The sequence below is a fragment of the Rhododendron vialii genome, chromosome 8a, assembly GCF_030253575.1.
Source record: "Rhododendron vialii isolate Sample 1 chromosome 8a, ASM3025357v1".
Lineage (NCBI taxonomy): Eukaryota > Viridiplantae > Streptophyta > Magnoliopsida > Ericales > Ericaceae > Rhododendron > Rhododendron vialii.
The window spans coordinates 28,645,277-28,662,482 of NC_080564.1; the positions used below are offsets into that span (position 1 = coordinate 28,645,277).

Consider the following 17,206-nt stretch of genomic DNA (forward strand, 5'->3'; position numbering starts at 1 on the left):
TTCTGAAGTTGGGTGGGGTGATTTACGGCAGATGAGAGAAACTTTGCTTATACTCTTCTCTGTTCTCAGCTGTGACAACTGCTTCTTCTCGGATCTTTTCCCTTTGATTTGTCCTATTTTATCGGCTGTTTTTTTGGGTCTTTGAGGTCATTTGTTAAAATGTTGTGCCTCTCACCATTTGTGACAGGTATTGCATGCGATGATTAGTTGTTTTGCGTTGTTGTGCTGTGCTCTGTTCTTAAAAGTTTGTGAATTTATAATTTTTTTGTCTGATTTTTGTGTGCGGATTTATATAGAATTCCAATTTTTAGCTTCTAATCTCTTTTCCGTACGACATTCGTGGTGCATGTGTGCTTTTGTTAATGCATTTCGTCCCTGTTTTTTTTTACTAGCATTTTGTGATTTTGCACTTTTTTTGTTTGATTTTTGTGTGGAGATTTGTTTAGAACTTTGATTTTTACTTTCCCATTTCTTTTTCGTACGCCATTCGTGCTGCATTTTGCATATTTGGTTTTGTCCCTTTGCTGATATTTGTTGGGAGTTTGCTTTTGTTGCTTTGTTCTAAAATTTTGGAGCTATTTTTGGTTGCATGTTTGGTTTTGTCCTTTAATTCTCAAATTTTGCAGTGGCTATTGTCCTTAGCTGTGTTTTAGTCTGGTGAGTGTAGTATTTGAAAGTCAGAAGTTACAAGTAGTATAGTCTTTTGGATTTGCTTGTTCAGACAAAACCCATCTCACTTATTGATTTTCTGGTAAAAAAGAATAAGGATATATAGGTATATACTCGAAACTAATGCTCTTAGTGAAACTCCACTCCTTACTTAATCTCCACTCAAACTCACATATGAGCAAAAGCTTCATTCTTTCTCCCATATCAAATAGAGTTTTAATCAAATCCGTATTGGGAGACTCTAATCGTTGCTCATTTTTTGAAGGCCTTTTTGGGTCTACCAAATTTGCAATTATACCATTAATGAAGCTTTAATTCAAAATTATGCTTCACGTTGAGTTCGCCCATTGGAGTACCTCAATTTTTACACGAATATGGGTTGTAATTAAGCAAAGGCTGGAGATGGACTTTTTATTCATCAGGTTGTAGGAGTTTCTAACACATCAACACATTGCAGTGGCCTACATTACTAAATGTGGAGGAGCCAGAAGAAGTGATCAGGCTTTCCTCCGAGAGTAATTGCATTACTCTACATAAGAAAGTAGTTTTCCTAGACAAGACCACACAGGTTCCATTAGCGCAAGTATTTTTAAAGGATGCCTCAATAATAAATTTCACCCTGGAGTTTCCTTCACACTGATAGAGTACTGTTGTCATTTGACAGGATTTTGAATATCTGTTACAAGAGACTTCAAGGGATGGATTTTGCTTCTTCATTACTTCGACACCAATTAGCAAATTAGATGTCGACAATGCTCTCTCGGTCGGTAGTTCGGGACTTGTGCCGGTGCAGCCTTCAGGGTTTGCTCTAATGCCTGATGGACCTGACGGCTTCAATTCTAATGCATCATTGGTGACAGTTGCCATCCAACAATAACTTAACAATACAGACACTGATCAAGCAATTCCAACAATGTGTTATCTTGTTAACGCCATCATTAAAGAGATATCTGAAGAAGGTAACTTTCTCCCTAATGCCTACCTTGAGAAATTCATTCAAGAACCTAAAGACACATGTAGGAGAATAGATACTTGCCATTTCATTAGTCCCATCTAATTCGTCATAATGTTATTGGTTAGATGTTAAGGTTCACACAAGCCTTTGCAACTCTTTATGGTTGTGGATTCTAAAAGATATGTTTTTAGGAGTTTATTTCAACAAGCACAAGCGTAAAGGCAATTTAATGATCAATTCATACAAGAAAGGCTGCCCTGGAGTGTATACTTGAAACCAAAAGCACAGTTTGACCTGAAACAACAACGCCATTTTTAGGTTCAAATCCCATGAATTTTTTTGGTGGTTACTTTTGTATACAACAGCTACTGAGTTATCTATCGCCTTATAATGTTGACTGTGGAGGACTAATCTCAATTTATGATGCGGCCATGCTATACTTCAACACTGAGAATGTTTCTGAGAGCGCTTGTGTGGTTATTGCTTTGTTGTTCTAATTCTGTTCATTTTTTTTTTTGGGCAATTAGAAAATTAAGCAATACATCAAGTTGAACTTTGTTCTTTGACTGATTCGAGAAAATGAAGACGATTCTTGTACATACCAAGCTGCTTTCTATATCCACGCAACTCGAAAGTTAAAACTCATATATATGCTGCTTTCTGCAGCATATATAATGTCAATACAGTAGTCATTCTGACGTGAGAACGAAAGTGGATTTTCAATGCAATAATTCTTGATGAACATAATGTTGAAGTTTCGTATGATTGGTCAATATTAGTGAATCGTTATTGGCAGCAATTACATCCTCTCCAAGGTAACTGTTTTTGGAAAGTTGCATCATCCAAAATTCATTCTCCATAATATTTCAAATATATAAGAAAGATTTATTGCTCCTGTCCAATTAATATTAATATGATTATTGATAACATCAGATAATCTTGTAGCTGCTTGTCTGCCATCAACGATTCAAGATGATTCCCCACTGATCAAATCTGGATATTGGTGTATTCCACTGATGAATTATGTTCAGGTATAGTTGAAATGCTTGTGTTTACGTACTACTTTTATCACATATATTGTTATGTTAATACCTCCATAATTTCTTTCTATAATGCAGGAATTTGAAAGTAGGCTTGAACCTGTCCTTGAGAATCTGAATTTGCAAAATATAACAGTTTGAATGGCCAGTCGAACTTGGTTAATATCTGTTGATAATGGACATCTCAATGTTGGCATGTTGAGCGACTTCCTCCATCCTCTCCAGTTTCAACTATATGACTATGTATTCAATGGGCATGACGGACGTGCCATGCACGTCGCGATGTACCTAGTTGATCAAATGATTTCAAGTTTTGGGTGCAAGCCAATTTTGTGGTTTGGAATCTTCAATCATGGGATTTTATTAGGAGTAGTGCATCGCGGGTGCCAACTGTGGAGAGCAATTTGGCACACTCAACTGGAACATACAGGGAGAAAAGCGACATACAAGCCATTCCATGAAGTTACACCCTACCATTGCATGTAACACAATATATCTATAAAGTCCATTGGATCGAGCAGGCATTTGTTGGGTGAACAGATGGTTGAAGCCTGGTTTGGAAAAAAATAAAAAATTGATTTTGATTTTTTGATTTTTCGCAGCTACTAATTTGGGTTTTGCCAACAGGGTTTTGTGTGTGTATGAGAGAGAGAGAGAGAGAGAGAGAGAGAGAGAGGTGGGTATCGCTGGTGGTGGGATGGTCGTCAGGGCCGGCCCTAGGGGCCCATAGAAATCTTTGCATAATGTGTGCAGGTATTGTTTTCACTAAGAGAGGTGGTTATCAGTACCACTATGGGTAGCGATGGTGAGAGTACCGATAATGTACCGACGACGTGTGGGGCCCATTAAGAGAGGTGGTTATCAGTACCACTATGGGTAGCGATGGTGAGAGTACCGATAATGTACCGACGACGTGCGGGGCCCACTTTTGGGTCCACACGGTTAATCCGAATTGTTCATGCATTTTGAAATAATTTTTTGAACAACCCTGCAAAAATCAGCTCAATTGAATATGTACAAGTGCAAATCCAATTTTCTAACTTTTCATTCAAAGCTTCACATCCTGAATTTTGAATCGAAAATTAGAAATTTGATCAATCACTTACACATATTAAATTGAGTTGATTTTTTTGCAAGGCTACTTGAAAAATTATTTTAAAATATATTAACGAACGGTTCAGATTATCCGCGTGAGACCTAAAAGTGGACTCCACATATGCTATCGGTGCATTGTCGATACTCTTCTTGTCGGTACCTCTAGTATTTTGTCACACTCTTCGCCTTTTATGCCTACCAAATATTATTTTAAAACGGTTCAGTGTTTATTTGTATGAGACCTAAAAGTGGACCCCACACGCCATTGGTACATTGGTACCTTTAGCATTGTGGGGTTGTTATATCATGTTGCCCCGGCCCTCTTCCTGACCTTTTATGCCTAGCAAGTACTCCCTCCGTCCCACTTTGTTCCGTCTGTTTTCTTTTTGGAACATTCTAAAAAATTGTCTATATCTCACAATCTATAATATTTTTTATGATTTCGAAAACTTTGTTTAGTAAAATAAATTGAGATCTATCAAATAAGATCCATATTGAATATATAAAATATTATAGATTGTGAGATATAGATAATTTTTTGGGACGTCCAAAAAAGGAAACAGGCGGAACAAAGTGGGACGGAGGGAGTATTATTTTTACTCAGTGATTTCAATTATTTTGTGATGTTTGATGAGTGCTCGTAGCCCGTCCAAATGATCATGAGTCACGATATTATAAAATAATTTGGGGAAAAGCCTATCTTTTGTCTTTCTCAGATACATAGTACACTCGGTGAAAAAAAGAAAGATAGTACATAGTAGTACACTATTATATTCATCTTTAGTTAATTAACTTGTTGTTTGATTACACACACAGTTAGTTTCAAATAATTCTTTCATTTTCCAATCGAATTTTGATGATCTGAGCCGCTCAATGTGTTTAGAACGTGATTTTAAGGGTACCCGCGAGAAATCGGCAAAAAAAATGACCGGGAAGGGCTTGATTTGAGCAGTTTTTATTTGAACCGTTTGATAAAAACGTAACAAAAACTGCTCCGGTTTTTTCTTTACTGATTTCTCGCGAGTACCCTTAAAATCAAGTTCTGAACACATTGAGCGGCTCAGATCATCAAAATTTGGTCGGGAAAGAGAGGTCTTTATTTTATTAAAATAAGGTGGTCCTTAGAAGAAGGGGATATATATATATATATATATATATAAAATATTTTGGGTAAGTCTTTTTTTTTTTCTTTGCTTTCTCTGTTCTTGTTGCTCTCACTTTGGTGGAATTTCTAGACGCTGGATCTTAAGCTTTCTCAAAAATTGAGTTGGTAGCACAAACAGCAGAAATACTGCATTTTTTATCAAATTGCGAAACTACCATGATGCATGGGTGTATCGTACGTGGATTTTGGTGAGGGACTGTATAAAGGCCATTTGTAGGTCTTTTTAGGGATTACTTTCACGATGATGGAAACTGTACGTTTACTTTTAGAGCTCATCGAAAATATTATTCACTTCAAATATCAGGGCTAGCTCGATCCCCACTTAAACCTCACGCCTTATTATCTCAATAACTTTATATAATTGGCTTTGGTTTGTGAAATACCGTGACCCAAGTATGCAGAAGATATGGCGACGGATCAGGCAGGAAGACGATGACTCCAGGAGCAAGAAGATAGGCGGAGGACGAGGTGGCGACAATGTGGGCGGTAGAGAAGGCCAGCAGGGTGAAACAGTCGTGAGAGGATTGAGAGAAGGGAACGAATTAGGGTTTTGTGTGTATACTACTAAACCGACGTAGAATTAGAGCAGGCGTAAAACATTTCTAAGGAAAAGAAAATTTTTCTAAGGAAAAGCTATCGGTACACCATTTAGTGTATACCAAATATACACCATATTTTGTTGGTACCATAGTTTTATTGCTCACTATGAGGCCTCCAGATACACAGTGAATCTTGTAAGACACCAATTATTCATAGGTTTCTAAATCAATAATGGTTTCTGTCATAGAAACCAGTACACTCTTCTAAATTTTAATTTATTTATTTTTGATCTCCAACACTTTTCTAATTATCCTATATTTTTTATTAAGCAATAATTTGAGGGCCATTATTAAATTTTAACCACTTGATAGTCTTTATCAATTTTAAATGATTCTTGACTCATAAGCCCCTTTTAAATTTTTTTAATGTAAGTCCCTATGAAATGCTAACCCCAAGTGCACTCTTCTAATTATCCTCTATTTTTTTTACTAAGCAATAATTTGAGAGCCATTATTAGATTTTACCATTTGACTAATTTCTTTATCGATTTTATGTGATTCTTGACTCATAAGCCACTTTTTAAATTTTTTTTAATTAAGTCCCTAAGAAATGCTAACCCCATGCCAAGTGTTGGTCTAGTGGTTAACGCCTGAGACGATTAGGGGTAATTTGCTCATTCCTAAGGTCTCAGGTTCAAAACCACTCAGTGATATCAAATTCTTTGGGGCCAATACATACAGAGCATTCGGTCTGGCTTCAAATGGCGCCTCTGCCATTGGATGGTGAAATTTATAATCCTAGGATATTAGTCGAGGTGCGTGTAATTATAGAGAAAAAAGTCCCTATCAAATGCTGAATCATTCACTGTCCCCATACGGCAATGTCTTAAGGCTTCACATGGCTTTGTGTGGAGTGGCTGCACTCTGTGCTTTGTGCTTAATGGTATAAAGTGAGATGTTTTGGAGAGATAACAGCACACTCTTCAAAGTAGAAACCCCATTGTTAAAGAAATTAAGAAGCTATGTTCTCATTACCTCTCTTATCCTTCTACTCTCTCCCCTTCTTCTTCTTCTTCTTCTTCTTGTTCTTCATATTCTACCTTTTCAGGTTCTTCTCCATTACCAGTCAGAAAAACTTTCCACCTTCTCCACCAAAGCTCCCAATCTTGGGGAACCTCCACCAGCTTGGCCCGTATCCCCACCGCTCCCTCCGTTCACTAGCTCAAAAATACGGACCACTTATGTTGCTTCACTTTGGCAATACACCGGTCCTTGTTGTCTCCTCTTCTTTATCAGCTCGCGAGATCATGAAAACCCATGATCAGGTCTTTTCGAGCAGGCCTAAACTGAGCATTGCTAGAAGACTTCTGTATGACTCAAAAGACGTGGCGTTCAGCCCCTATGGTGACTACTGGAGGCAGCTAAAAAGCATTTGTGTCCTCCATCTTCTCAGTAACAAGAGGGTCCAATCCTTTCGGGGTGTGAGGGAAGAGGAAACAGCTCTTATGGTCGAAAAGATCAGATCTCATTCTCGTTCCTCTTTATCTTCATTGGTGAACATGAATGACATGTTGGTGACGCTCACAAATAACATCGTGTGTAGAGTGGCGATGGGGAGGAAGTATGATGGGGCGGGAGAAGGGAAGAAGTTTACGGAGCTTTTGGGGGGAGCTGTGGAGCTACTGGGTGTTTCCAATGTGGGAGACTACATCCCGTGGCTTGCTTGGATTAACAGTATCACTGGATTCGATGCTAAAGTGGACAAAGTTGCTAAGGGGATGGACGAGTTTCTGGAGGGAGTAGTGGAAGAACGAAGGAATCTCTATAAACGAAAGAACGGTGACAGTGGAAGAGGAAGCCGTGACAGTGAGGAAACACAGGACTTTGTGGATATTCTGCTTGAAATTGAAAGAGAGAACGCAGCTGGATGCTCTACTGTTCAGAGAGATACTATCAAAGCGCTTATAATGGTAAAAATGACCTCTTGTTTTTCATTTAAAGTTTATTCTTGGGCTTTGTTAATTGTTGGATAAATCATTTTCTGATCATTTAACGTTTCAAGGTCGCAAACACTTGTTGCACATGAAGAAAGGGCCCTAAACTAGCGCGATTCTAACCGGAAAATGGCTAGTGAGTACTGACTAGTGAGCAAACAACAAACAGTACAATCTTTTGTGACAAAACATATATAATTAAACAATTCTGATAATTAAGAGCGCGAACATAAACAAAAGGAGATGGTGGACACACTTCACATGACCTAAAGTGTTCAGCAAAATTTCCATATGAAAAATTACTTCACTTTCATGGACATCATAGTCTTGATCGTCTCTTTCGACTCTCTATCCTGGTATAATTAATCTAAAATTAGGTTTAAACACCCAAACCAAAAGTGGTTGAAGAAAGGCAAGCTTTAGTCTGTTACTCTAACCCCCATCAAAGTACCTTTCTTTAAAGCTAATCAGCAATAGAATAATGAGAAAAACTTTTTTACGGAGCTTGCCGTAAAGAAAGTTTTCGGAGTTCAATCTCGGCCGTCCAAAAGTGTATTATATGGTCCGGATTGAAAACAATTTATTACCGTTAATAGATTATCCCTTACCGGTAATATTTTGTTTTGAACGGTCAAGATTGAGCGCCGGCCTCCGTAAAGAAAGCGGCTCCGTAAATAAGTATCCCTCTAGAATAATATAATTGTCCAAGTTGTTCATAGGGTGCAGACTCACATAATAGTTGTACACTAGGTGACTGCTTTAGTGTTGATGTTTGACTTCATATTAAGAATCTCTTATTTTTTGTGTCAATAACTTTAGTGAAGTAATTCCTAGTGTTTGGCACAAGATTGAGTTTGTAAGTGTGCTACTTGTCAAACATATTTCACATTTTACAATCGTTTCTTTCTAGCTTTGAACTATTTCGGTCTTTTCTTTTTATCCTTTCTTTTTCACTTGTTACCCTTTATTTCTACCAGTTATCCATTTCACCCATGTTGATCCTGTCCTTTTTACTATATACTCCATATTTCATTTTTCATATAGGACATGCTTGGTGCTGGAACTGACACTACAGCCACATCTCTAGTCTGGACGATGACTGAGCTCTTAAAACACCCGAAAGTCATGAAGAAGTTGCAGAATGAAGTGAGGGAAATAGCCCGAGGTAAACCAAACGTAACCGAGGAGGAATTGGAACAAATGCACTACTTGAAAGCAGTGGTCAAAGAAGCACTTAGGATACGTGCTCCCGTTCCATTACTCGTTCCGCGTGAATTGATCCAAGATGTCAGGGTAATGGGCTATGACATTGCGGCTGGCACACAAGTGCTAATCAATGCTTGGGCGATCGCGAGAGACCCCTCGACGTGGGAAGATCCTGAAGAGTTTAGGCCAGAAAGGTTCTTGAACAACTCAATAGACTTAAAAGGGCATGATTTCGAGTTTATTCCCTTTGGTGCTGGCCGGAGGGGGTGCCCCGGTACCCTTTTCGCCATCAATGTGAATGAGCTTGCGTTGGCAAATATTGTGCACAGCTTTGATTTGTCATTGCCCAGTGGAGAGGATTTGGACATGACTGAAGTCACTGGTTTAGCTATCCACAGGAAAACACCTCTAATCGTTGTTGTCAGTCCTTCCTCTTTCTAGTGTCAGAAACTTTGCTATGCTGCTATAGCTCTATATGGAAAATATGTTTTGGTCACCAGAAAAGGCTAGATCTCTGAATGACCAAAGCTCCTATATGTATGTTAGTGTCTTTTTATAAACAATATTTCTACCCTAATCGAGGCCTGTATTTTTTCATTGATTACTCTGTTTGTTTGGGCAAGCTTACACGCACATCGACGAACATTCTAAATTAATCGCCGATTTCTAAATTAATCGAGGCAAGTATGATGACCTTTTTTTTCATAATAGAATATGACGCATTTCTTGCAAAGCAAATGAGCTATGCTAATTCATCTAGAAAACTAAACTTGGAGATAGAACAACTAATGGACAAAGATTCAGAGCATGAGCGAAGGGACCTATTGAAGGATTATGTGACTAAGGTTCATTTGGTGATGATCTAGAAAATTAAGGCAAAAATTCTACTTTGATATGGTTTTCGAAAGTTTTTATCTTGACCAAAATTAAAGAAGGTATTGAGTTGAAACCTAGGTATCTGAAACACAAATATAAGTGAGCAGTTTCCATCATGTGTGGTGTAGAAAGAGTTTGGGGCAGAGGCAATGAATAATTTTTTCTAAAAAAGACCAACAAATGGCCTTGCTACAGTCCCTCATCCAAATCCATTTAATGTAGTTTTGCAATTTGATTAGAAAAGAAGAAGAAGAGAGGAGTCTTTCTGCTGTTTGTGCTTACCAAATCAAATACCGAGAAAGCTAAGATCTTCTCTCTCTCTCTCGTCAAGGAGAGAGCAATAAGAGCAGTGAAAGCAAAGCAAATCAAATATTTGTAGTTAATATAATCCTAAGGCTCCTTAATTATTTGAATTTATGCTCTGGAATCCAACAAATTAAGTGCTTGACAAGTTAAAATTTTGCTGATGATATTGACAAGCTAGTTCAATTTTTTCTTTTTGATCATATTGACAAGTTAATTGACTAACTAGCGATGAATTTAGTGTCCAATGTATGTAAGAAAGTCAAAAGATGGGCTATTCCTCAAATTGTTTTATATTATCACCCCTGCACTACAGGGCTATAGGGCAATATTCCAGCCATCGATCCAAAAGTGTTTTTAATTGTTCATACTTAAAAAAATGAACTTGCATCGAAGAGTCTACTCTTTTATGAAAGAGTCTCTTTTAAATATGAACCATTAATTACTGAGATGAACTGTGGGAATACTCCACTGTAGCCCTATCGTGCAGAGGTGCACTACAAGTCCCCGGATCTGGCTACGGGATATAACAAACTCTCTTATTTCTACTTTGTCTGCCCTACTAAAGGGTGAGTGGCTCACAAGTCATAACTGGGCTTGAAGGAGGGCAAGGCCCGAAGGGCATGAACCGTTACTGCATTCGACAGTCCATTATAGCCAAACATAATTCGATAAATCAGGTAGAAAACTAGTACACTCTTTAATCCTAAGGGGCTGGCCAAGTCGATCGACTCGGCTCGGGACTTATGAGTGGATGACGGATTTGTCTCTAAGAGTTAGTCGAGGTGTGTAAACTGGACCCCACGCCTAAGTTAAAAGAAAAAAAAAACCCTAGCACACTCTTGTAATTATGCTACAATTTTTTACCAAGCAATAGTTTGAGGGCCATTATTAAATTTTACCACTTGATTAACTCCTTCACCAATTTGAAGTGATTCTTGACTCATATGTCCTTCTTTTCCTTTTTTAATGTATGTGACTATCAAAGCTGAATCACTCTCTGTCCAGATATGGCCATGATCTTATGTCAAAATTATCTCCATACGACAAGTTCAAGAACGGTACAGAGACTTAATTGACAACTAGAAGTACACGCAATGCTCATTTGATTTTAGTGGCTGGACTTCTATTTCTTCCATGCTCACTAATGGTATAAAATGAGATGTTATGGGAAAGATGACAACACACTCTTCAAGTAGAAACACCATTGTTAAAGCAATTAAGAAGCTATGTTCTCATTTCCTCTCTTACCCTTCTACTCTCTCCCCTTGTTCTTCTTCTTATTCTATCTTTTCAGGTTCTTCTCCAATACCAGTAGAAAAACCTTTCCTCCTTCTCCACCAAAGCTCCCAATCCTGGGGAACCTCCATCAAATCGGCCTGTATCCCCACCGCTCCCTCAGAACGCTAGCTCAAAAACATGGACCGCTTATGTTGCTTCATTATGGCAGCACACCGGTCCTCGTTGTCTCCTCTGCTCTCTCAGCTCGCGAGATCATGAAAACCCATGATCTGGCCTTTTCGAGCAGGCCTAAGCCAAGCATTGCCACAAGACTTCTCTATGACACAAAAGACGTGGCATTCAGCCCCTACGGTGACTATTGGAGGCAGGTGAGAAGCATTTGTGTCCTCCATCTTCTCAGTAACAAGAGGGTCCAATCCTTCCGGGAAGTGAGGGAGGAAGAAACAGCTCTTATGGTCGATAAGATCAGATCACGTTCTCATTCATTGGTAAACATGACAGACATGTTCGCGACCCTCACAAATAATGTCGTGTGTAGGGTGGCCTTGGGGAGGAAGTATGATGGAGCGGGAGAAGGGAAGAGGGTTGCGGAGCTTTTGGGGGAGCTCTTGGAGCTATTGGGTATCGACAATGTGAGAGATTACATCCCGTGGCTTGCTTGGATTAACATAATCACTGGATTGGATGCTAAAGTGGACAGAGTTGCTAAGGGGATGGATGAGTTTCTTGAGGGACTAGTTGAAGAACGAATGAATCGCTATAAAAGAGAGAACGGTGGCAGTGGAAGCGGCCATGACAGTGAAGAAACGCAGGACTTTGTGGATATTCTGCTTGAAATTCAAAGAGAGAACGCAGCTGGTTCCTCTCCGGTTCACAAAGATACTATCAAAGCGGTTTTAATGGTAAAAATGACTTCTGGTTTTACATTTGAAGTTGATTCTTCGATTGATTATTTTCTGGCCTGATCGATTAGCGTTTGACAACATATTAAAAATCTCTTATACTCTTGTTTTGTGTCAATAACTTAAAAGAAGTAATAACTAGTGCTTGGCACAAGATTGATTTTGTCAGTGGGTTACTTATCATTCATGTTTGTCATATATTTATTTTACAATCTTTTCTTTGTACCTCTGAATCATTTTGTTCTTCATCCTTTCATTTTCACTTTTTGCCCTTTCTTTTCACCCGTTATCCATTTTGATCCTGTCAATTTGTATAGGACATGCTTGGTGGTGGAACTGACACTACAGCCACATCTCTAGTCTGGACGATGACTGAGCTCTTAAGACACCCGAAAGTCATGAAGAAGCTGCAGAATGAGGTGAGGGAAATAGCCAGAGGTAAACCGAACGTGTCCGAGGATGACTTGGGAAGAATGCACTACTTGAACGCAGTGGTCAAAGAAGCACTCAGGATACGTGCTCCCGTTCCGTTACTCATTGCGCGAGAATCAATCCAAGATGTCAGGGTAATGGGTTATGACATCGCGGCTGGCACACAAGTGCTGGTCAACGCCTGGGCGATCGCAAGAGACCCGTTGACGTGGGAAGATCCCGAGGAGTTCAGGCCAGAGAGGTTCTTGAACAATTCGATGGACGTAAAAGGGCAGGATTTTGAGTTTATTCCCTTCGGTGCTGGCCGGAGGGGGTGCCCCGGTACCCTTTTCGCCATGAATGTGTATGAGCTTGCATTGGCAAATGTTGTACACAGCTTCGATTTGTCATTGCCCAGTGGAGAGGATTTAGACATGACTGAAAACCCTGGTTTAGTTATCCACAAGAAAAAGCCTCTAATGGTTGTTGCCAGTCCTTTCTCTTTCTAGTGTCGGAAACTCTACTGCAACTGTAGCTCTACATGGAAAATTGAGTTTTGGTTCACCAGCAAAGGCTAGAACTCTGAATGAGCAGAGTTCCAATATGTATGTTAGTGCGTGTATATATATGAACAATATTTCTAGCCTAATCAAGGCAAGTAATTTTTCTTTGACACCTCTGGGTATGTGATGCTAGTCAATGTCCTTAAAGTCATTCAAGAAAACATTGAGTCGATCGAAGAGTCTATTTAAGTTCCTAGGTGTCTTTTAAGTTCTTAAGAAGTCTTTCTAGTTTTTAGTAGTCAACTCTCTTTATTTTTTTTTAAGTTCCAGTCTAGAAAATCTAAGTTTATTTTTCCTATATTGGAGGGATATTCCAACAAGTCCTATGTATATCATCTGCTATGAATGAAATGAGTAGTTTTGAGTGTTGAGTTTAATGGCCTTTGGCTTGCGAGAAGACCAAGTCTACTTGTTAACCCTTATCCTTCGGTGGATTCCGATAGGTGGCGAGTTTCTTGAAGCCCCGTATTCCTTGTTGGACACCTCACATGGTGATTATCTGTATCTCCACATTGGAGTGTTGAGTTCTAACTTAATGACAAATGATTCTTAATCATTTGAATTTGTTAACGAATATTTTTTTAATTAGCAAATATATAGGGCCCCATTCTTCAAGTTCGCCTACGGCTCCCGAAATCTCAAGGCCGTCAACAATTTGGACGTGCCTAAAGAGTACTTTTCAACACAAAACAAGAAGTCAAATTCATATGAGACGACGAAAAAGACCTAGATAGTCAATTATTCACAAAAAGTCAGATTTTCTTTTTTATCTTTTTCATTGTCTTACATTATCTTTTTTTTTCAATTTTAATTTTTAAATTTCTATACTTTTTCAATTCCTCTCATCAAGACGAACGATGTGACCTAAATCTAATAAGAATTAAGAGAAAACAACAAAAAAAGACCGTGTTAAAAAATCACAAAAAAGTTTGGCCAAAGGATCCCTAATTGTTCTCTTTATATATTGTTATGCTAGGCGATGGAAGAGGGGATGACACTATAGTAACTTTTCCTGGACGCGACTATGAGAACTCCAAAGCCGTGGTGAACATTGTAAGGAGCCAGTCTTGAATAATTCCAATTTCATACTAGGTTTCTACTGTCCACCCAGGAGTAGTGAATCACAACTATATAAACTTGAAGGAGGGTGGCAACAAGGATGGACCGTAAATCAAGACATTCTGAGTTCGAAACTTGGCAACCTGTTTGTTCCCACCGGCCGCGTGGACATGAGCGGTAAATCAATGGCATGTACAGTGTTGTAACGAATGCTATGAATGCAAGTTAAGAACGAGAAATTGAAAACTAAATAAGAAATCACAAAGACACAAGATATACGTGGTTCTCCAAGATGGGTACGTCCACGGGCGAGGAGAGAGAGGATTCACTAAGCAACGTGAAGAAGAGATACAAAGAGCCGACTATAATCCGTAACTCTAGAAAGGCCACAATATGAAAGCCCAAAAGATACTTTAGAAGTTCCCCAAAAGCCCTATTTATAATAGGCTACAAAAACGGGAACAACATAATTAACCAATGTAGGACTAAAGAATACAAGGCATTCCCAACAATTCTCCACCTTGACTTGAATTCCACTGAACCAAATCACCAAATATAGCTCTCCTCTTCTAACCTCTCACTCGCCAAATGCCCCCGAGGGGCGATCAACTGCAAATACCAAGCAAGCCCAAGCAATGCTTGAACTTGGCAACCGGAACCGGTTTAGTCAACATATCTGCTGGGTTATCTGTTGTACCCACTTTCTTCACCTCAACTTGCTTCTGTGAGATGATATCCCGAACGAACTGATGCCTGACATCGATATGCTTGGTCCTCTCATGATACATTAGATTTTTAGTCAAATGTATAGCACTCTGCGAATCACAAAATACTGAACTCAAATCCTGTGCAAGACCAAGCTCACAAAGCAAACCTCTCATCCACAATGCCTCCTTCACAGCTTTAGCAATGGCCATATACTCCGCTTCTGTTGTAGACAGCGCGACTGTAGCCTGTAAAATAGCTTTCCAACTAATGGCACTTCCGGACAGAGTAAAAACATAACCTGTCAGAGACCTCCTCTTATCGTGGTCACCGGCAAAATTCGAATCAACATAACCAACAGCATGATCACCAGAATTGGCAACCCCAAACAATAGACCAACACCTGCAGTTCCGCACAAATACCGTAGTATCCATTTCACAGCCTCCCAATGTGCCTTTCCTGGACGCCCCATATAACGACTAACGACACTAACTGCATGCGAAATATCAGGACGAGTACATATCATGGCGTACATAAGGCTCCCAACTGCGCACGAATATGGAACCTGAGACATATACTTCTTCTCATCCTCCGACTGTGGTGACAACTCAGCTGGAAGTAGAAAGTGTGCTGCCAAAGGGGTACTGACTGGCTTTGAGTTCTGCATGGCAAAGCACTCAAGCACTTTAAGAACATAAGACTTCTGATTCAAAAATAATTTGCCAGCTACTCAATCTCTGCAAATCTCCATACCAAAATACGTTTTGCCGCACCCAAATCTTTCATCTCAAATTCACCACCTAACTGTTGTTTCAACCTGTTGATTTCTGATACACTCTTGGCAGCGATAAGTATATCATCAACATACAATAGTAGATACACAAATGAACCACCTAGAAGTTTTCAAAAATACACACAACTGTCATACTCACTTCTTGAATATGACTGGCTTATCATAAAAGTATCAAACCGTTTATACCACTGCCTACGGGATTGTTTAAGGCCATACAAAGACTTACGAAGTAAACAAACGTGATCCTCCTTACCAGAAACAACAAATCCCTCAGGCTGATGCATATAAATCTGTTCCTCAAGCTCACCATGCAAAAACGCAGTTTTGACATCAAGTTGCTCTAACTCAAGATCATAACATGCAACAATAGCAAGTAAAGTGCGAATGGAACTATATTTTACAACTGGTGAAAATACCTCATTGTAGTCAACACCCTCCTTCTGGCTGTATCCTTTCGCCACTAGCCGAGCTTTAAACCGAGCATCTTCTACCTCTGGAATACCTGGCTTGCGTTTGAAGACCCACTTGCACCCAACAATCCTCTTTCCTTTTAGCGGTTCTACTAACTCCCATGTCTGATTCTTCTGAAGAGACTCAATCTCCTCATTCATAGCAACAAACCACTGTGCAGACTCAACACTCAAAACAGCTTCTGTATAGCTTGAAGGCTCCTCATACTCAACTGTTTCAGCAACTGATAAAGCATAAGCCACCATCTTAGAATAAGCTGAATAACTTTCAGGAGGTCGAATCTCCCTCCTTGGCCTATCTTTAGCAATAGTGTGTGGTTGCTCAACTAACGCATCAACCTCTGTGTCTGAACTCTTGAACTCCTCTTCAATTGGCTTTTCAATGTGCTTCTTCCATGAGTCGGAAGATTCACTCAAAAACTCCACCTGCTTTGGAACACTCTGTTCCTGAACTGTATCATCAACCTGCTTAGACCCTTTAATCAGATAATTTTCATCAAAAGTCACATCCCTACTGATCAAAAACTTCAAATCATCAAAGCACCATAACCTGTACCCTTTGACACCTGTTGCATAACCCAAGAAAATACACTTCTTGGCCCGTGGCTCCAATTTACCCTCATTCACATGAGCGTAAGCTGGACACCCAAAAATACGCAACACAGAATAATCAGCTGGATGACCCGACCATACCTCAAACGGAGTCTTACACTCAATAGCAGTCGACGGAGACCTGTTCACCAAATAGCATGTTGTGGAAACGGCTTCAGCCCAAAATTCTTTGCCCAATCCGGAATTGGACAACATACAACGTGCCTTCTCCCAAAGAGTCATGTTCATACGTTCAGCCACACCATTCTGCTGAGGGTTTTTTCTCACTGTGTGATGCCTCACAATGCCATCATCACTGCAGAACCTATCAAACTCGCCAAGACAAAACTCCATACCATTATCAGTTCTCAAACGTTTTATTTTCTTACCAGTCTGATTCTCAATCAAAATTTTAAACTGTTTGAATGTATTAAAGGCGTCACTCTTATGTTTCAACATATACACCCAAACTTTACGAGAGAAATCATCGATAATACTCATAAAATATCGAAAACCACCTGTAGAAGTTATCTCTGTGGGACCCCAAAGATCCGAGTGAAAATAATCTACCGTGCCTTTGGTGCGATGAACAGCTGTACTAAATTTTACCCTACACTGCTTGTCGTA

The 17,206-nt window shown here is 39.4% G+C and overlaps 1 protein-coding gene and 1 long non-coding RNA gene across 4 annotated transcripts; both read left to right on the top strand.

Annotated features, from left to right (window-relative positions):
• LOC131335911 (uncharacterized) lies at positions 1-2,947 on the top strand. The gene is made up of 5 exons (XR_009202680.1): positions 1-187; positions 1,334-1,628; positions 2,291-2,439; positions 2,558-2,655; positions 2,743-2,947. It is a non-coding gene; the product is annotated as an uncharacterized LOC131335911 (long non-coding RNA).
• A 3,398-nt stretch (positions 2,948-6,345) lies between these two features.
• Positions 6,346-13,050, top strand: LOC131335912 (cytochrome P450 736A117-like). 3 transcript variants are annotated; one of them, XM_058371469.1, is made up of 2 exons: positions 6,346-7,433; positions 8,502-9,240. In XM_058371469.1, exons 1-2 carry the CDS (start codon positions 6,486-6,488, stop codon positions 9,102-9,104), a joined length of 1,551 nt encoding a protein of 516 aa, XP_058227452.1. In that variant the 5' UTR covers positions 6,346-6,485; the 3' UTR covers positions 9,105-9,240. The 3 variants fall into 3 exon arrangements, with proteins under 3 accessions (XP_058227452.1, XP_058227453.1, XP_058227454.1); XM_058371470.1 differs by lacking the exon at positions 8,502-9,240 and adding an exon at positions 12,304-13,050 and having other exon boundaries at positions 6,384-7,433; XM_058371471.1 differs by lacking the exons at positions 6,346-7,433; positions 8,502-9,240 and adding exons at positions 10,980-11,986; positions 12,304-13,050.
• The last annotated feature ends 4,156 nt before the right edge of the window (positions 13,051-17,206 follow it).